Genomic DNA, 22,054 nt, shown 5'->3' with positions numbered 1-22,054 from the left:
TTCCAGTATCTCCTCATGGTACTTGAGGTAGAGTCCAAAAAATAGCCCTTGACATAACCTGGCTCTTGATCTTCCCTCCAGTTTTAACCCAGACCCCTCTTCAACTCACTCTTTCCACCATTATCATAGCAACCATCAAATACATCTCATGCTTTTTCCTACCTCAAGGCCTTTACACATACTGTTCCCTCTGCCTGGACCATTCCTAACCTTCCCTCTCTCCTTCCTGGCAGTTACTCCCAGCACCCATCCCCCCCAGCCCTCACCATCCAATTTTTTTTAGTATTCATCACATTTGTAATTCCTTGTCCAAATCAGTCTCCATGATAACAACGATAATAATAATAATGTTAGTAATGAACACTTTTTGAATATTAAGATATTGGTCGATCGCAAAGCTTTTCTTTGCTTTTAAAATGCAACTTGATTGTTATCTCCTCTGTGAAGCCTTCTCTGATTCCCTAAAGTTGGTTAATGCCCCTACAATCCTATGTTTTTATATCTATTATATTAGAGGACTTAACCTATTTTCTGTAATTTTGTAATTTTATTGAAGGGTTTTGTCTTCCATCTAGAACTGTAAGCTGCTAGATGGATAGTGATATTGTTGATTTTGTGCCTTGAGCATAATTTCTAGCACAAGTTTGTTCAATGAATAAATGGATTATACTGATACTTGAGTCTTAGCTTCGGAGGTTCAAATTTAATTGTTCTGGGATCCAGCCTCAGCATTGTGATTGAAAGCTCAGCAAGGCTGAGAGCCTCTGTTTTCAGAAGGTTACCCATGTACACACACATGCACACAACTCTACAGCCACCCTGAGTACGTATCAGGGTCGTCTGCCCTCCCATAGAGAGCTGAGGACTAGGTGCAGCATGACTGTCACTATACCTACCCATCTTCTCATAGACCAGGCCCGTCACCCACAAACAGCGGGGGTCTGGGAGACCTAGAACTGCCTGAGCCCTCTATGTGGAAAGTGTCCTGGAGTGAGGCCCAAGCTGACCACTCCTTCTCAGGTTCCTTCACACACTGAGCCCTACGCGTGGGTACTCCCAGGGCACCATCTTCAGACTTCTTCTGTCTGCTAGCTACACTCCCTTTCATGGTGATCTCATGTAGTCCATGACTATAACTTCTGTCTTTAGGCTGATTGCTCCCTTCTTCAACATCCTCGATGTCCAAACTCCCTGCTCCTACCTGCTTTTCCTACCTCTTCTCCTATCATTCCCTTCCCTACCTGCTCCACTCCAGCCTGCTGGAATTTTTACTCTCCCTCAATTATACCAAGCTTGTTCCCTCATTAGGGCCTTTAATCTTGCTGTGCTCTCTGCCTGAAATACTTTTCCCACAGATTCATTGAACATCCAGTGCTGTTCTCATGAATGTCAGTTGACAAAACAGGAAAAACAGCCCAGAGGTCTGCAAGGATTGGAGGTGAGTGAGGGGAGAAGAGGCAGAGAGGAAGTCAAGCAGAAGGAGGAAAGGGGGGACAAGTTTCCATGGCTGGCACGTTCGTGTGATTCAGGCCTCTGCTACATGTCCCTTCTCAGAGAGACTGTCCCTGACCACCGTATCCAAAGCTCTACCTCCTCCTCTATCCCTTATTTATTACTATCTGAAATTCTATCATTTATGTTCTTTGTGGTCTGTCTCCTCCTCTAGAAAGTAAACTTTATGAAGGTGAGGACTTCATCTTGCCCACTTCTACATCCCAGAGCCCAGAGCTGTGCCAGCCCACAGTAGGCATGTAATAAATGTTAGTTTGAATGAATGAATAAATGAATGAATGAACTGTATCAGGGAATCTAGAACAGTTAGTTATTCCACATTGTTTGTTGGGAATGCAACAGAATCTTCCAATGACCCACAAAAATAAAACGCAACCAAGGTATGTCTATCATATACAGAGAGAACATTCAAAGACAAAGTTTTAAATAAATAGATTTTAAAAAGACCCTCTTCCATCTACTAGTTGCTGTCTAACCAGACATTTATTTATACTTTAATGAGAATAGGAGGCTGAGACCAAATGAAAGAAGAATATAACTGTATATAAACTATTACTAAAATTTGTAATGTACATGATATATTTTCTTGGTTTACGTATTTCTTAAGATATACCCTTTATTTTCCTATTCAAAGTACACTATCCTAGTGGATCTCTGCCTTCAATTGTTCTCTGCCTTCGCTAACCCAATCTTTATATCAACAACATTCATTTTTCCTAAAATAACAACTTTGAGTCACTCTCCCTCAATGTCTTATTTTTTGCCAAATCAAGTCCAAATTCCCATAAAAGGCTTATGTTTTATAATCTGTTTCATAATTTCCTCCCTTACCACGCCTAGCTCATCTAGTCTAAGTTCTGGTCTAAGTTCTATTCACATGCACTTGCCATTGCTGTTGAACCAGCTTGTCTTCTCCATGCTGTGCTCATTTCATCTTCAACCTTGTACTGTGACTCCCTAGAGTCAAAATGTTCTCCCTTCTTTTCCCCACCTATCCAAATTCTCCCTATTTTTACATTCTTTGATGCTCATCTCTTCCGTGAAACACCATCCCATTGCTCTAGCCCCCACCAAAATCTCTTTTCCTAAAACTCTTGCCCCATTCACTGGAAACACCAAACATTTCGAATTTACTATTTCTCCCTCTGTTCTAGATCAATATACAATTGCCTCCTCCCAAAGTTTCTAAACTTCCAATTAGAGACCATGTCTTATATGTTGTAACAATTTGAGATAATCTATGAATCCCAAAAAAAGAAAGATTGTATCTGTAAACTAATCTATTCCTCTGGGTGTGATACCCTTTGATTGCATTAAATTTACTTGATAAAATCAATTTAGGGCTTCTGATTGGGCTATGTCAGTACAGCATAACTCAGGTGGAATCCCTGCCCCCTTGGTGGGCCAATACAAATGGACTTCACTCATGAAGACACATGGAAGAGAGAAAGAGCTTTGTCAGTTCTGATCCTGGAGTGGTGGGAAGCGAGGTGAGACTGACATAGGAAGCCCTGAGAGATAGGCCCTATGCCAGCCTAAAGCTGAGATTGGGAAGAAGCTGGGCCCACGGAGCCTTAGGAGGAAGAAGCAGCCCAGGAAGGAGAGACCAGGCAGAGATCAGCGACCATCTTGCTTCAACATGTGGCAACGGACTTTGGTGAGACAGCAACCTTGAGTTGGACTTTTTAGGTCTTCTAACTATAAGCTTTTACCCCATATAAATACCCTTTATAAAAGCCAACAGTAAGCCCCTTCTTGATTTAGAGGTGGAGTGGACATCGCCATCCTAGGGTCCTCAGGATGGAGAAATAAAATATGAATTAGAGTGGACTCACTGGTATTCTACTATAGAATTATTGTGACTAGCAATGGAAGAACTTATATCACTGATGTGGAGACAGTGGCCACAGGAGTAGCTGAAGGCAGGGAGAGGGAAAAAGAGGTGTGATATTGGGGTATTTTCAGGACTTGAATTTGTCCTTAATAATACTGCAGGAACAGATGCAGGACATTATATATCCTGCCATAACCCACTGAATGGACTGGGAAAGAGTGTAAACTACAACATAAACTATAATACATGTTGTGTAGCAGTGCTCCAAAACGTACTCATCAAATGCAACAAATGTACCACACTAACGAAAAAAGCTGTCGATGTGCGGGGAGAGTGGGGTGTGGGGAGTGGGGTATATGGGAACCTCTTGTATTTTTTAATGTAAAATTTTGTGTGATCTTTGTATCTTTTTTAAAAAAAGATAATAATAATTTTTAAAAGCCAACAGATTTCTGATACTTCGCATCAGCACTCCTTTGGCAGACTAATACATATGTCATCTTTACCCTCCACCCAGAAAAAGCAGTAGACACAAAGTAGACCTTCAATAAAAGTTGGACTAATAGATTATTTCTACTTTCATAAAATTTTTAAACAATATGAATCACTCTGCAGCATAATTTGGGATATGGAATATACATCTTGAATCCTTTCTAAGAAAGTTTAATTGCATTGATCAACTTTGTCTAATTTTTCAAATCTGATTGTTTAGACAAAAGACTGTCCTAGCAGGTTCCAGAAGTTAAATTTCCAAGTTGTACACCTGAAATGAGATGCCATGACCATCTCCCAAACTGTGCAGAAATTGAAAATAAAATACACGTTTAGAGTTGAGTCTATACTTCCACATTCAATGTTTTATTAACTCAGGCCACCCTTTCCTACCAGTAGAAAGATCTAGAAAAATTAAATGGCTATAAAATGAAGAGACTATCTCACTGGGAACTAGGGCAAAGGTGAACCAGAAGACATTCTTCCTTGGAACCATTTTATCACCTACCTGTATATATGAACCTCCCTGGAGCGCCTTTGCAGAACTGTTTGGATTTATAAGATAATGTCACTTCCACCACTCCAGGGATGTGCCGAGGAGGAGTCTGTACTCTGATGGCATGAGGAGTTATTAGCTGAGGAATGAACAGGCAAGAAAAAAATACCTGTTACACAAGCCATCACTAAGACACTAAGAATCTCCCACTCCTACCCTCCCAGGTCTTCTCTCTGCTGTAGACAAACTGGCACATCCCCTGTGCTCCACGAGCATCTGAACATCCCTCCTGTGTCTGACATCTCTTACTTTCTCTACTTTCTCTCTCGGGAATTTTCACTCAGCCCAAGCTATCCAGGTCCTTTCCTTCCTACCTGAGCCCACCTTAAGTCCCTTCCACATCCTACTGTCCACTGCTCCATTCCTGCAATCACTCCCTCCATTGAATCGCTACCCTACTTATATGACCTCACACACAGACTTGGCAATTTCCAAGCCTACCTTAGCACTGTCACTTATCTTTCTGTAATGTGTTTTGTTGTTTTACTGACTAGGAATGAAAACATATTCAATTTAGAAAATATGAAAACTTTAGAAAAATATTAACACCACGTAACCCAGAGACAAGCAATGATAATCTGCCCCAGTACTTTTTCTGTGGCTGTGTTACACAATTAGACACTATATCCATAAACATTGTTATCTTGGTTTTTTTTGTTGTTTTTTTTTTACCACTTAGCATTATAGTGTAAACATTTTCTCTTCTCTTGTGCCATTAGAATTCTTTTCAAAACATCATTTTTAATGATGGAATTTTATTCCATCACTTTAAACATTCTTCTATTTTTTAATATTTAGGTCATTTCCGATTTTTCTAAATAACACCACAATGAATATTTATCATTTAAGAGATCTGTCCCTGCAATGATTCATGACTTATATGTCCTTTTATCCTTGGTGCCCTGCCCAAAGTGGTATTCAGTAAAGAATATTCCTGCTGCCGATGCTCCAGGCATCACGAGTTTCCCCAGACCAAAGCCATCTTTGCCTTCTTCGCCTACCTCGCTCCATACAAGCATGGTCCCAAACACCACTTGGAGACCATCAAAGAAATTATCCCCAATGATGATGACCATGGCTCCTCCTGTGGTCCAGCCTTCACTTGGGCTAATGGCTTTGATGCAGGGAGTAGCTAAGAAGATAAGAAGGAAAAAAGTCAGGTCTTCCTTCGGTGCTTGAACTTTGGAGTTTGGGGATGGGCTGCTCTTGAAAGCTGTTTATCATTTCAAGGAATTCAAGCTGTGCTCTGTTGACTTGCCATCATCCTCTAATTGGTTGGTTTTCACCAGGTCATTAAAGCCTAAAGTTAACTGTTAGGCATGAAACAGTGAAACACTTAGCTAATTGTGCAAAGGGTGTTTTAAAAACTCTGTTGTTTTCCCCATATTTTTATAAGTTGATCACATTGGAAATGTGTAAATCCCCTTTCTTCCCCCACCTCCTCTGCCACAGACGACAAGGTGTTAAGATTTACACAGCTTCTTAATGTGCTAGAGAGAGAAGGAGAAAGCAAAATCTACTGTAGTTTAAGATCATTTTTCAACTCTATCAAGAGACAATTTCTAATCACTTTATCAACTTTGTAAGAAAGAATTTTCCCTTCTTCTTCCATATGTTCAAGGCCTCTGGACTTTACATCCCAACAGGAACCCAATATGGTTTTCAGGCCATAACTAAAGTCAATCCATCACTCCATTTCCAAAGTTGACAGGGTCAAAGGTGGAGGAGAACTTTGGCAGGACTCCAAAAACATGAGCCTCCTTTGAACAGTCAGTCAATCACATCCAATCAGTCAAGGGAAAACTGGATGGGTTCCTAGTTCTGAACTCTGGGATTTTCATCTCCCCTTTCAGTGCCCACTGTGGGAGAATTAACACCACTCTGAATTCTTTACTGATTCAATCATTTTCTTTCAGTTCATTAATTCTTATTTAAAACGATACACGATACATTTTAAAGGCTGCTGTGGGGTGGGGGCTGCTGGGCAAGATACAGCAAAACATCACACTAAAATAGCAGCCCAGTTTGGCCATTCATTCCATCTTACAAGGCCCTCCTATACCAGAGAGTCAGAGAGTGTGGAAGGAAGGAGAAGAACTAAGATGGAATTTACTTAGGTTTGGCAGTTATCTTAATTGGTATACTTTAATTTTTGGACAACTTGAAATTTAGCAGTTACCAATATTTCTAATTACTTTAATGCACTTGGATAACTACCCAGAGCAGACCATGATTTCTCCTTGTCCAAGCAAACAAAAATCAATTAGTGTCAGTTTCATTCTGCACATTGTTTTGTTTTGCCCACAGTTTGTTTAAGGGCCCATCTGACACTTATTCATACATGTCTGGCACTGTAATGTTCCTGTTTAACTAAGATGTCATAGGCCTACATTTGCCTGAAATGCTTGTCTAGCAAAAAGAAAAACAAAGAACTGAATGGAAGAGACAGTGAGGCCCAGGGACTTCAGCATAGGCTGAGGGATGTGTGGAAATTACAATTGTGCAGGCTAGAACCAGAGCTTACAACTTCATTTTAAAAAACCCACATGGGTTTGCACACTTTCTTCACACCTACCCTTGGATGTAAATGTGAATATCAAACAAAGGAATTTGTGGAGAACGTCATTTGTCTACCATTCCTAAACCAGACAGCCCTACCTTCCGACGGGTCAAGTCTTCTTGCTCTCCGTCCATGCTTAGAGTTGTTATGAACAAACATGTTGTCAGAAACAGCCAACACATGTCCATCCACATTCACGGTTGTGGACAACACCACCTACATATTGAAAGAACAGGGGGTGTGGTAAGATCGGAAGGGTTAGTTTCACATAAAGTACTAAATGCTCTAGAATTCTATTTTGCCAGATTCCCATTTGGTGAACGAGATATGGAACAGAACTTGGGAACCGAGTCATGTTCTTGGCATCTTAACAGGTTGTCCTCCTCCTGAATCATGTCAGAACTTTATGGAAAAAGAGGCTGCTCTTCACCATGTGTCATCACATAGTGCTCAAGCTACGCCTGTGTAATGAAGTGGGGAAACTGGTCATCTGCCTGTCGGTTCCAGAAACCTAGTTCTCTCTCAGAGGTGTCCTGGACAATCATTCCCAGCTGAACCTCAAGCTGTAGAAACCACAAGAGCCAGTCGTGTGCAATTAGAAACCTAAGATCTATACTTCAGCTGGAAGGTCATTTCCCCAAGCTTAGGAATGGGTTCTTGCACTTCTGACATGTCCTAACACAAGACTGGGTACGAAGGTGCTGGCTGATCAGTTGTTTGTGATGTCCCTGCTCATTAGAAAGCAGAACAGAGATGCATAGACTTTTGGTAAGAATATAAGGTTGCCAGACTTCAATTTGAAAATGTAGGGCATTTAGTCTCTAACTTGAGGAAAGGGAAGCAATGGCATGGAATAGTGAAAGAACATGGATTTGGAGTCAGATAGAGCTGAATTCAAATCCTTGGCCTACTTTTTTCTGACTTGTAACCTTGAATAAGTGATAAGTTTTTGAACCTTAGTTTTCTCATCTGTACAACCTAAGCAACCATATCTACCTCACAGAGCTTTTGTGAGCATAAAACGAGATAACATACGTAAAGCACTTAGTGCAGGGCCTAGTAGGGGCCAAATGAAGATGAATTCATGTCCTATTTGCTTTGCCCCTGCCTGGTTTACCCTGTCAGCAAACCAGACAGCATTACTCATTGAGCCTCTCCTATATTCTAAGTCTGGGTGAGATTCTAGGAATGGAGACTTGGCACTAGGTACCAAAAGTTAGGACATATTCCCTACCCTCAGAGAGCTTACTTTCAAGGTGGAGAAACATGGTGAACACATAAACCAAACAGTTCACAAAATGCTATGTGACAGGGAAGCTGATGTGGCTCAAATGACTGAGCTCCTGCCAATCACATAGGTGGTCCCAGGTTCAGTTCCTAGTGCCTCCTGGAGAAGATGAGCAAGACAGCGATATGAGCTGGTGCAGCAAACTGACACAAGATGGTACAGCAAGATGACACAAAGAGGAAACACAATGAGAGACACAACAAAGCAGGGAGCTGAGCTGGTTCACGCGATTGAGCGCCTCTCTCCACATGGGAGATCCCAGGGTCAGTTCCCAGTGCTTCCTAAAGAGAAGATGAGCAGATATAGAGAGCACACAGCGAATGGACACAGAGAGTAGACAGCAAGCTCAAACAACAAGGGGGCAGGAATAAATAGAAAATAAATTTTTTAAAAAAATGCTATGTATGTGACAGGGTCCTGCCGTGTGGGCTACAGACCAAGGCTGTGTGAGCAGTTCCAAGGAGGTGGAGACCAATGAAGGTCAGAGCAGTTAAGGAAGGGGGTGGCAAAAGAGACTGCTTGCTTGATCCAGAAGAGAAGCCATCCTAGATTTAAGTCTACTTCTCAGCTCAAGTCAGTTATACTTGGCATTTTTGTTTTTTAAGAAAGGAACTGGTCTATGCCTTTTATGCATTTGCACAGATCTTTTAGGGAAAGGAACCGAATAGGTACATAGTGCAGAGAGGTGTTTAAAAATGGTTCTTCCTGCCTACTCCCAGATTAAATTTTCTGACACCTTACTTGTAATTTCTCTGCCACCTCTTCATCATCGATTAAATGAAGGAGAAAACCCTTCACCCTGCCTTATTTCCTAATATGGAAGCAGACTCATTAGATGGCATTTTAAAAACTTATGAAAGTCCTCAAACAAAATAAACAGAATACCATAATGAATCACTAGGTACCCATCATCCAGCTTTGAAAATTGTCAAAATACGGCAAATTTGGTTTCATCAATACCACCGCACACTCTCCAACCCTACTCAATGATGATGATCACAGCATTCGGTTGTTGCTTATTGTTTAGGTAAAATTTGTATACATTGAAATGAACAAATCTTAACTGCACACATTTTTTTTTTAAAGAGGTACCAGGGATTGAACCCAGGACCTCATAGATGGAAAAGCAGGCACTCAACCACTGATCAACATCCAATTCCCAGTGAGGGTTGGTTTTTCCATTTGTTTGTTTGCTTTGTTTTGTTTTTAGGAGGTACTGGAGATTGAACCTGGGGCCTCGTATGTGGGAAGCAGGCACTCAACCATTCGAGCTACATCTGCTCACCACTAGCTGCACAATTTTGACAACTGGATCCACTTGGGTAGCCAACACTACTATAAAAATATAGAGCATTTCCATCTCCCTAGAGAGTTATTTTGTGTTCTTTTCCCAGTGGATCCCAGCCCTACCCCCAGGCAATGTTCTCTGATTTTTTTCACCCTAAATCGATTTTTCCATGGTATCTTTAAAATTGTTATAAAGCTTAAAATTTAATGGGTTTGGGAGAACCCCTAAAACCTTGAGTCCACCAGTGTTTTACCTGTCCTTCTGTCCCAGCTGCCATGTGCAGAATGGTAGCAAACAGGGAATTTGACATGGAATAAGTAGGCAGTGATCATTCAACCCAGCAGATATTCACTGAGCACCTACTATATGTCAGATATTTGACAGGCCTTGGGGAGTCAAAGATGAACGAATAATGTGTTCCCACTCTGCTCCATGTCTCTTCCATGCTTCAGTCCCACACTGTGGACACATTACAGATAGAAGGAGGGTTGTTCTCTGTCTTTGCCTCCCTATGACATTAGCATGAACTTAAAGGAACCTAAGTTGCCATTCAGAAAATTATCAATACAATTGCTCATGATTCAAAGATGCAGCCTGTCTAGCTCTGGGTCTGTTTTCAATTGTGTACATGTTAACACGTTAGTGTCTGGGAAAAGTCCTTCCAGCAAGCTCCTATCATTTGGTGGCAACTGTGGGACGGAGACATCCATCACTCTCAGCAAGTGCTACAAGGCACAAGTTCTTATCAGAGGGATCTGAGCAAAGCCCAAGATTGAGTCATAGTCAAAGGGAGAGGCTGTGCCTCGTGACCACAGGCTGAAGACAAATGTGAAAGTTGAAAGCAATCACCACTGTACCAGCTTTCAGGTAGGAAAATAATAGGAGAAGGGGGACAGAAAAGAGAATACAGACCACAGTTACAAACTGTGCGTGTGAATGGATTTTCAAAGACGTGGCTGCCATCTCTGGAGAAAAAACAAGAGGAGGCTTCGGGATTTAAGTGTTAATGAGCTGCACTAGGCACACTGATGGGAACCCTTGCCCTGTCGGAGGATTATGAGGATGTAAAGAGTGTTCTCTTCAAGACTATTTTAATTCATCCCACAAGATTCTTGTCATACTGTATATTACAAGCTCCTCGTGCATTCCTGTCACAGACTATGAGGTTTTCATGAGCCAGCTGATTTCATCATTGTCCGTTTGGGTGGAGTGAGACTTAGTTCCAAAGTGAACGTTTCCCGAATGACATACCCTGATGGTTCAGATGCACTTCATTATTTTCTATTAACAATGGAAATAAATTTTAATCTCTTGCTGGCTAGCACTGGCCTCTCATGACAGCAAGGGAATTAACCTGAATTACTTCAGTGTCTGCAAAATTTATTACAAGATTTTAAATTATGTCCAAATGTATGTGCATATGTGTATATATAGAGAGATGAGGCATGTTCCAGTTTTTAAGATTTCAAATATCGTAGACCATGAGGTATCTAGAACAGCCTGCCAATGAAACTGAATTTGCAAAATGTAAAAGACTTAATTCACAAAGTCCACTACATGAAATCAGATGCATTTGGTTTTTATCCTTAAATATTGAGACACAGGCTTGTATATTGACTCTTGCATACATTCACTCCACTTCTGGAAGGTGAAGATACATTTGGTACATTCAAACTTCGAGTTTAACTTCCTTCACTATTCTCTGATGAATGATGACAACACTGATATTATTCTATTCAGAGAAGTTAAAATTTCTGAATGTTTTAAGACTAAAGGAAGTGGTATGTACATTCCAGCATCGTCTCACTCCCAGGCCTTCCCCTTCCACAAGCCAACTTCTTTCCCCTAGTGAGTATTTCCTGGGTCATGAAGACTGACCCTTTCCATCTGGAATCAATCAGTCAACTCCTGACAACTTCCTGAAACACCTCACTCCATTTCCTGTTCTCTCCCCCTTCTTTCTTTCCCCCTGGTTTGCTTCACTCTTCAAAACTGCAGGCCACAGCAGCTTAATGTTAGAGGGTCAGACACAGTTAGACTCCAAAACACTACACAAGGACACCTTTGACCTTCAAAAATCTTTACATCTTAGCTAAACAAATCAAGGTCAACATTTCTTACCATTACCTTGTTAACTGTTTGTATGCATCTTTGCCAATGATATTAAAATATATAACCATCAATACCACTTGTTCTCCTAAGATTATAAACCAATTTATTTTAAAAGTAGCCAATTCAGTATTGACAAAAGGTGCCAGCTGGAGGTACCTGAAACTAAAAACCACCAGCATTATGGCACACATAGGCAGATATTCCATACAAGGATTTTGCTGTCTCATCAATGTCTCCCATCCCCTAAACCTGATACCTACTCCTTTCTGAGGCTGTCGGGCTCTCTTGGCTCTGCCATTCTGCTGGCACAGCCCTAAAGGATGCCAATTAGGAATACAGATGTCTGTAATTTGTGTGGGATGGACCCCCAGTTTCTGCTGCTGACACTGGTGACAGCTTGCATTTATTTCTCATAGTTAGTGTATCTGTATTTCAACTCAAAGCTCAACTGGGAAAGCCTGTAGATCTAAAAACTAAGCCACTATAGATGATAGCTCTCCTCAAATACTGCATTTCCATTCAACACAAAAAGAACAACCAATTATTTTCATGAAAATATTATTTATGACGTGGTACCTTAAAGCCAAGTTTCCAAGAAGGCAAGTAGGGATCTAAAGAAATTGTATGTATGTGTAGAGAGAAGGTGGTTTTCACATTTTGCCATTCCTTTTTTTGCTTTGATGTGATCTCTAATTTCTGGTAAGGTCAGACAGTAAACATGGACCAACTGGAGAATGGCAATGGTAGGTTAAATTCAGAAGCATTTAATTATATGGACGTTTTAGTTGATCATACAGAAATAGGCACATGAATAAGAAGTTTGTACCTCCCCTTGAAAAACACAAGAAAGTTTGAAAAACAATATTTGCAAGTATGCTAGCAATCTGTTAAAAGCACTCAAGAAAACTGATTTGTTTTCACAAATTATATTTTTCTTCTCGTTACCCAAAAGTTCTCCATGTCCCTCGCTCTAATAATTTATACAAAGCAGGAGCTGAGTTGTAAAGAGCTTTTTCCTGCCCATAAAAGGCCACTGGGGGAGTTACTCTTTAGGTGGACACATATGTTAATCTGCCTGTATAACTTATTTTTCAAAAGAGGAGCTGTTTTTTTGGCATAAGAACATAGCCTGTGGCATAGGAACTTTTACCAAACTGACTTATTTCACTTTGAAATGTTCTTGGCTTTTTGGACCATCACCCTTTTGTTTTTACTGACTCTTTTAATATCTATCCTATTCAAAGCTCTAACTGCAGGATTTAGTTCATTTACATAAGCCAGAGGAAAGGCCATCTTGAATCCTACTCCCAGCTATCCATTCTCAGCTTATGCCCAGGTGTTCCTACAAAGACCCTAAGTCTCACACAGGAGGGTAAAAGAAAAAGAGAAGTCAAAATGAAAAATGTGTGGAATGACTAAGTGATCTGCTCTTTGAAGCAGATGACAATTCCAGTGTCTGTATTCACTGGAGAATAATTACATTGGTTAGAAACCTCCCCATATGAATCAGAGTTCTTGCTTTGAAAACACACCAAACTCTACCATTAGTCAGACACATTTCCCCTCCATTTCAAGGAAGGTCATGCACCTTCTAGCTGAATGTGGGGCCTTTGGTAGTTTAATCTCAGTAAAGCTACAACACACAGCATCTAGAACACACTCAATATTGAAGACACACAGAAACCTATTTAAGAACATACATACACTGAAGCAAATGAAAACGGTCCCTAAAACTCCTGTTATTTTGCCAAGTATGGAAAAAATATGCTTCCTGACATTTTACATCTGGAAATGGAATTAAATTAATGATGTGCTTTTCCCCTATAACTATTCAGTTGCTATATATGTTATTTCAGCTTTCCCAAAGCATAATTGTTATGTGGGATTTTATTTTCCACCTGTGAAAAGAGGAAAGGGACATAGAGACCATTAAAGGGGAAGGGAAAATCAAGACAGATTTCTGGTTATGGTGGTCGACTGAGTTTGGAGCCCTCGCCATGAAGAGAAATACGAAGCTGGTGTTTTTATACCTAGGCTAATTCTCACAATCAACAAGTTGAATCTGATGAAAGCATTTTATCTATGCTATCATTAATTCAGTCCAGGCTAACAACAACCAAATTGGCTACTGCAAATTGTTTCCTCCTACCATTTTATTCTTGGCACACATCATATTTTCAAACCAGGGTTAAAGCCGAGATTTTTCTGGGTTACTGGACTCAAGAGTTTACAAAGTTACCGTTAAACACCTACCCCACATGCATGGATTTTCTCCTCCTCTTATTTTAAGGAATTCCCAGAATTCTTAGTAATAGCTATTGTTTCATATTTTCTAAGGCTAAATTTTGTTCACATGAAGCATAATCAGAAAATATTACTATGCAGTAAGATATAATTAAGGAGCAAATAGTGTGGCCATCATATATTCTAAGAGTACAAAGGTAAGAATTAGTCCATATGGAAAGTAGTAAAAGATGTTTTCTTCAAGGAAGTGAGATTTGAGACAAACCTTGAAGAACTGAAAAAATTTAGTCATATAGCTAGAGATTATGAAATGGTTATTCAGACACTTAAAAATTTTTAGTTGGCATGAGTGACACAGTATACCAAAGAGCATCTCAGCTGGCGTATTTTGACAAATTTAGCCTAAGGTGGGCACTTTTGAGAGCTTGCTTTTTAAAAAGTAGCTGAATATGTACAGAAATCAGGTAGCAGTGTTCTAAAGCAGGGAGCCTGAGGGTTGTTCATCTGCTTTATGACACTGAATTTCCCTTCCTCTCAAAGATCACAGACACTAGCTACTTCTACCTTACTCATTTTATTCCATTGAACCCATTGCTTTTCCAACTTAAAACTTATGCCAAATGGGGGAAACGGACTTTGGCCCAGTGGTTAGGGCGTCCATCTACCATATGGGAGGTCCGCGGTTCAAGCCCCGGGCCTCCTTGACCCATGTGGAGCTGGCCCATGCGCAGTGCTGATGCGCGCAAGGAGTGCCGTGCCACAAAGGGCTGTCCCCCGCGTAGGGGAGCCCCACGCGCAAGGAGTGCACCCATTAAGGAGAGCCGCCCAGCGCGAAGGAGGGAGCAGCCTGCTGAGGAATGGCGCCGCCCACACTTCCCGTGCCGCTGACGACAACAGAAGCGGAGAAAGAAACAAGACGCAGCAAAAACACACAGAACACAGACAACCGGGGGAGGGGAGGGGAATTAAATAAATAAAATAAATAAATCTTTAAAAAAAAAACAAAAAAAAAAAACTTATGCCAAATGGGGATGGCTATGGTCAAGGGGTGGTAATTTCCAAGAAGAGTTTTGAGAGCCATAGGGCAGCCATGGCATATTTGATGCAATTCTTGGTTTGGTTCAGCCATTCTCTTTTACCCAACTCTCTCTACGGACATCATGAATCACCCATCATATATCAAAAGTCAGGAGCATGGGAGGTTCCATACACAGCTAAGGAATCTACTCAGTCTTATTGCAGAACTAAGAAAGTTTTACTTTCCAGGAATTTCTATATCTGATTGCTCGGGAATGTGTTCAGAAGGTGTTAGCACCCAAATTTGATTCCCCCAAAGTAGTTTAGCATTTAGCCCTCGTTTCCACCTAACTGAGGTCTGACATATTCTTTTCCCAAATTATTTAGGTAACCACCTGGTCTTTTTTTTTTTTTTATGTCCCCCACCCCTTCCCCCCATGGCTTTTCATGTGCTATCTGCTCTCTGTGTCCATTTGCTGTGCGTTCTTCTGTGTCTGTATTTATTTATTTATTTTATTTCCCCTCCCCCCTTGTGGCTTGCTTGCTGTCTGCTCTCTGTGTCCATTAGCTGTGCATTCTTCTGTGTGTCTATATTTACTTTTATTTATTCTCCCCCCCCCCCCCCACCTTGTGGCTTGCTTGTTGTCTGCTCTCTGTATCCATTCACTATGCACTCTGTGTTTTGCTTGTCTCCCTTTTTTGGCACGTCACCTTGCTGAGTCGGCTCTCTGCAGCGCTTGCAGGCCGAGTGGTGGCCTGCAACTCGCGGGCCGGCGGCTCTGCGCAGCATGCGGGTGAGCCTGCCTTCACAAGGAGGCCTCAGGACGTGAACCCAGGGCCTCCCATATGGTAGACAGGAGCCCAAATGATTGAGCCACAGCCGCTTCCCTAACTACCTATTTTTAACTTCTCTCCTTTTTCTCCCATGAAGAATTCATTTCTTTCCACAAAGAGCACATTTCCTGTATGAGTTTTTTTGTCCTCAGTTAAGACACCAAAAGTCAGACATAGCAGATGCCAACCACAGAACAGCTTGAAATCACCTACAGACAGCCATCCCCAAACTTAAAGCATTAGACTGAATGAAAAATCTGAGATTTTTTTCCAACTGCAAAGAGATAATTATTATTTCTGAACTTGAAATATCTGGTTTGTTTTACCACCAGATAATGGACTCACCTGTTGATCAGAGAGGCCATAAGTCAAATGATTTTCATTATGGGCTTTAAAACTGCTGCTCAGTAGCACAGCAACTTTCAAATGGTGGATGAGATCACAAAGCAGCTGGAGTAGCTCTTGAACTGAAAGATTTGAACTGAAGAAACCTGCAGGCAGCTGGAGCTGTATTAAATTTTTACCATTTGGAGTTAATTTAAATTCTCGTTTCCCTCTTAAACTGGCGTGAGAGAAACATTCAACATTTTTTATTTAAGGAAAATAGATGGTGGTGCCATTAAAAAGTTTTATATAAGAGCTGGGGTTTAAAAAATCATAAGGGGTTGGCTGGATCTTGGCCCTCTTCCAAGATGTGAGTAGCACTGCCCTTTGCTCTTACATCGTTTAGTAAAACAGACTAATGGTGAAGGCCCAGCTGTGTCTTTGTCATATGCATTTCTTTCCCCATTGCTCTTGGGCAGTTGTTGGATCCAGCATGTTGCTGCAACAGGCCTTAGGCCACTCACATTATCAAACTACCCTCACTTGGTCTCCGTCCTTTCTGCATTCTGATCAAATGGATCTCAGTGCCCTCAATTCACTTCCCCACTACTGTGCATGTCTTCCCATTTTCTCAGAGGTCTTACAGACTTCCCAGGGTATCCAAACACAGTGCCAACCCACTCCCTCCTGCCCTTCAAATTCCCCTCAAGATGCTCTTCTGATAGGCCCTTCCTGGGTATGTGTGCAGATCTCTAAAATGAAACCATAATCAACTCAGGACTGACGACTTTTCTTTCAATAGAAATATTTGTACCCTTTCATACACGCCAGCATCTTATCACTTGAATCAAAAGATAGCACGACCTGTATATGGTTCTCTCCCTAGCATAATTGCACATATTAAAAATGATTATTGTGGTGGACCCGGAATTTACTTAATCTAACCAGAGTAATTTAGGGGGTGAACTTGAGACACCCAAGAGATAGAAAAATTCAGCAAATGGCATTAACAATCTTCAACCTAATTACAAGAAAGCTACAAGTGTGAGCAAAAGAGATTAAAAATGATTTAGGGGGAAAAGGTATAGCTCAGTGGTTGAATGCCCATATACAAGGTCCCAGGTTCAATCCCTGGTACCTCCTTAGAAAAATGATTTAGGGGCTAGAGATGTGTTGAGTCACCTGCTACCAACTCAGAGTTACCTAACGTACAAACCGATGCTACCCATCTGATGGAAAAAATACATCCCTTCACAATGATCATTTCTTTTTAAAATTGAGTGCTTTTCCTGGCAGGAGAAAAAATTGGCACCCAGACCTCTAAACTTCCCAATCTCAAGAAAATCATCTGTGGATTAGAGTTGTATTTTAGACAATAGTGTAGAAAACTTAAAAAAAAAATTTTTTTGACTAGCATCCACACTTGCTATTGTCATTATAATCATTATAATTACTTAGCTCCTATATCACCCATACCTGATCACATCCCTCTGCTTCTAGACAAGTCACTCAAAGGCCACAGCAGACCTAAGCTATGGAAATCACCCATTTATTTTATTTTCTGTATCGCCCCATTAGGCTATAAGCTACGTGAGGGCAGGGATTTTTGCCTGATTTAGTCACTGATGTGCCTCTAGCACCTAGGAGAGCACCTGGCACATAGAATTCACCGTATAATATTGGTTAAGTAAGTGGGCAGGGGAATGACTGCACGTATGCTTTCATTCTGACCTGGAGCGGACCTAGTCAGCATATATATGAATGTGAGCAGGTAGCAATAAGCCCTGATTGCTGTCAACTTCTACTGGGTTTTTAGAATTTGAATGTGGGACATGATAGTGTTGTGACTGATTATTTTCTAGGCTTGGTTTCCATGTAGGTTTTATAACTGCCTGCTTTCCATCCACAATGCAGAAAAATAAAGAATGGGGTTCATTTTAGTCTTAACAGGCCTGTCATCTTAAACTAGACATAAACTTCCTTTCTTTCATTACGTTGTTAATATGGGTATTTTGTCTAATTGTTCCACTTCAAGAAGGGCAAAAGTGATTCTCTGCATGCATGCTTCATAGATTTAGATACTTTGGGCCCTGGAAATTTTCCTTTCTTTTCTTTTCTCTTCCTTTCTTCTTTCTTCTTTCTTCTTTCTTCTTTCTTCTTTCTTCTTTCTCTCTCTTAAAAATGTGTTTACAAACATCTTATTGAGCCCTACAAAGTACCTGACATTGTGCTAGGCATTAGGAAGAAATATAAAAATAAATAAAACATACCAATTACCCTCACGCAGCTCACAGTATGGTGGAGAGACAAACATTAACTGTAATGCAATGCAATAAATGGCATAGTAACAGTTCGTGGGGAATGTGAGGTTGGCACAGAAGAGGGAACCAATTGCTCTGCCTAGAAGAGTCAGGAAATGACTCCCAAAGGAGGTGACATTCAGATTTAGTCTTGACACATGAGTAGGAATCACACATTGGAGATGGGCAAAACCACACAGGCAGAGAGACAGGCATGTGGAAAGGATTCAAAAAGTAATAGAGGGAAGTGGATGTGGCTCAAGAGATTAGGCTCCCATCTACCATATAGGAGGTCCAGGGTTTGATTTCTGGGGCCTCCAGGTGAAGGCAAGCTGGCCTGCATGGCGAGCTGGTGCAGCAAGATGATGCAACAAAAAGAGACACAGAGGAAAGAAAATAAGAGATGCAGCAGACAAAGGAGCTGAGGTGGCACAAGAGATTGAGCATCTCTCTCCCACTCTGGAAGGTCCCAGGATCAGTTCCCAGTGTCTCCTAAAGAGAAGACAAGCAGACACAGAAGAAAACACAGCGAATGGACACAGAAAGCAGACAGTGAGCACAAAATCAACAGGGGTGGGAGTGGAATTGAAATAAATAAATAAATCTTTTTTTAAAAAAAGAAATAGAAAACGGAGATGTTCCTGGTGAGCAGTGAACATCTGAAAACATCAGGAGATGGGTATGGCAGAAAATCTGCCCAATGTAAGACTACAAAGTAGGTCTTCTCAGCCATGCTAAAAAGTCTCATCATTTCTATAAGGACAGTGGATACTCATGACATGCTTTAAGCAGGGGAGTGACTTGATTAGATTTGTCTTTTAAAAGAACTCTGGCAGAGGTGCTAAGGATGGACGGATTAGACAAGAAAGGAATTTGGGGGGTGGGGGAGAGATTTAACAAATACTTAGGAAGGGAAAGTGACACTTTAACAATAAGGGTTGCCAAGAAGGGGAGTAAGTATTGAGTTCAGTTTTGGCCATGTGCTCATTTGTCATCCAAGTGAAGATGCCCAGTAGGGAGTTACAGCTATATGCATGTGACTCCAGAGTGGGGTGAGGGCTGAGGATATGCATCTAGGAGCCATCAGGAAAAGAGGGTATTTGAAGCCAAGAGATTGGAAAGGTCAGCAGGAAGAGTCCTGAAATCAGATTCCTGGAGTAAGGGTTAAATTACATTGAGGATGTCTAGTTAGTGTTAGGTGGTGGTAGATGCATTTGATTTCTTTAGATCAGAGGTTCCCAATTTGGGATCCATAAGAGATGTTTCAAAAGGTCTAGGGACCCTTGAAATTTTAAACAAAATATTGATTAAATGTACTATTTTGTTGTGACAGAGGCTATAGATTTTACCAGATTCTCAAAAGAGGGTCAAAACGCATGTGCTTAGATAAATATTTTCTATGTCCTGTGATATTTAGGACTTGAACTGAATGAAAAGGAGGTTTGATTCAGGCTGAAAGATGAATTTGGTATAATGATTTTGTTTTCATTCAATCATTTCTGAAAAAAGAATCCAGGTTCTGCCAGTATTTTGGGGATAAAGAAAGGAGGAGGGATGAGAAAGGAGAGAGAATTTGGTTGGACTCATAATTTGGTTAGAAAAGTTTTCTGTTTCTATTTCAGTCAGATCAAGCCCCACAAAAGAATCTGTTAAATTAAATCTATGTTTGATCATATAACAAAAGTGAAAAATTGAAGTAATTGCCTATATATAGTTCTGGCCAAATGAAAGTTCTGAATGTTTTTACCTGAAATATTCAGACAACTGAAACCAAACTATGTGTGGGTATTTGGAAAAGTTGCTTAAATTATCTGGGCAACTGCCTCAATTTTTTCTACCTCATTTTGCATATATTGAGAGCCAAATTGTTATGAATACCTTTTTCATTCTGAATGAGATATATATTTCAGGAATTCCTCAAAGTTACCATACCTTTAGATATCCCTCCCCACTACCACCATTGCCAACAATCTCTGATTTTGCTTTATGTTTTTTAATGCAATCCAAGTTTCTAATGTGCCCATTAAAGCACATAGTCAAGCCTTTCTCCATAAGAGTCTTCTGTATCTCTATTGAAAAGATCTTTGGTTGAAGGATATATTCTTAATTAGAATCTAAGGACAGTATAAAAATGTCCAATTCTTTTATACATCAAAGAACCCTACCAAGAAAGTGAAAGACAACTCACAGAATGGAAGACTATATTTGTAAATTATATATCTGATAAGGTTCTGGTATCCTGAATACATAAGGACTATTATAACTCAACAATAAAAAGACTAATAACTCGATTTAAAAATGGGCAAAGGATTTGAATACACATTCTTCAAAGAAGATATACAAATGGCCATACATACATGAAAAGATTCTTAGCATCATTAGTCACTGGGGAAATGCAAATCAAAATCACAATGAGATGCCTCTTCATACCCACTAACATGGCTACAATTTTAAAAATAGCCAAGATGTAGAGAAACTGGAACCTTCATACATTGCTGGTGGGAATGTAAAATGGTAAAGCAGCTGTGGAAAACAGTTTGGCAGTTCCTCAAAAAGTTAAAGATAGGGTTATCATATGACCCAGAAATTCTGCTCCCACATATCTGTCCAAGAGAATTAAAAACCTGTGTTCACACGAAAACTTCTAAGTGAATGTTCACAGCCACATTATTTACAATAACCCCACAGTGGAAACACCCCAAATGCCCAGCAACTGATGAATGTATAAACAAAATGTGATACACACACACACACACACACACATATACACACGATGGAATATTATTCAGCCATAAAAAATGAATGAAAGCTGATACATGCTACAACATGGATGGATTTCTAAAATAGTATGCTAAGTGGAATAAAAGCCTGATACAGAAGGTCACATATTATATGATTCCGTCTATATGAAATATCCAGAATAGGCAAATTCATGGAAATAGAAAATGGATTAATGGTTGCCAGGTGATGGGAGGAGGGAGGAGGAATTCAGAGGCATGATTTCTTTTGGGGGTGATAGAAATGTTCTGGAATTAGTGGTGATAGTTGCACAACATTGTGAATATGCTAAACCTACCAAGGTGTTCACTTTAAAATGGTTAAAATGATGAATTTCAAGTTATATGAATTTTACCTCAATTAAAAAATGCCAAAAAATTTGCCAATTGACTTTAGCTCTACCCCAGAAATAAGATATAGAATCCACAAACTTAAAAAAAAAATAAGTTTCCCTTATCTTTGTAAAAGTCAAATATTTTCATGCAGAATGAGAATCCCTTATCATTTTGAGATCAGCAATATATATTCTAATCCACTCAAAAACTCTGGCCCATTAAAAACCTCTCTTAGTAAACAAAGAAGTGGAGGCAATCTTAGCATATATTTGTGTTGTGAATATATTTCTAAATTTTAGGTGAAATAAAATGGCAACACATTCTATTAGTAGCCTCTTCAAATTTATAAGGGTTCCCTCTAATTTAAAACTTTGGGAGTGGTGGTAGGGGTGAGACTAGAATCCAACTTCTTTTCCCTGCATCCGATTCTTTTGGAAGTGAAAAAGTCAGCTTTGGTCATTGAGGCACCTTAGGAATTCTTTTGAATTTTACTCTTTTTTGGACTGAAATCATTTCCATTTCCATTTAGAATACTGAGTAAAATGAACTTCCACTGGGCACAAGGTTCTTGTTCGGTCCC

General features: G+C 40.3%; 1 protein-coding gene across 1 annotated transcript in view; it reads right to left on the bottom strand.

The window, feature by feature from the left end:
• EBF2 (EBF transcription factor 2) overlaps positions 1–22,054 on the bottom strand; it is a 203,450-nt gene that overhangs the window by 35,908 nt on the left and 145,488 nt on the right. Inside the window, exons 8-10 of the mRNA XM_004466523.5 lie at positions 7,053–7,170; positions 5,396–5,526; positions 4,347–4,473 (exon numbers count right to left, since the gene is read on the bottom strand). Coding sequence (XP_004466580.1) covers positions 4,347–4,473; positions 5,396–5,526; positions 7,053–7,170 — 376 coding nt within the window. The remainder of the gene's footprint in view (positions 1–4,346; positions 4,474–5,395; positions 5,527–7,052; positions 7,171–22,054) is intronic.

This window comes from Dasypus novemcinctus, chromosome 25 (assembly GCF_030445035.2).
Source record: "Dasypus novemcinctus isolate mDasNov1 chromosome 25, mDasNov1.1.hap2, whole genome shotgun sequence".
Taxonomy (NCBI): domain Eukaryota; kingdom Metazoa; phylum Chordata; class Mammalia; order Cingulata; family Dasypodidae; genus Dasypus; species Dasypus novemcinctus.
Note: the sequence above shows the minus strand (reverse complement) of the source record. Positions and strands in the feature narration are given on the sequence as shown.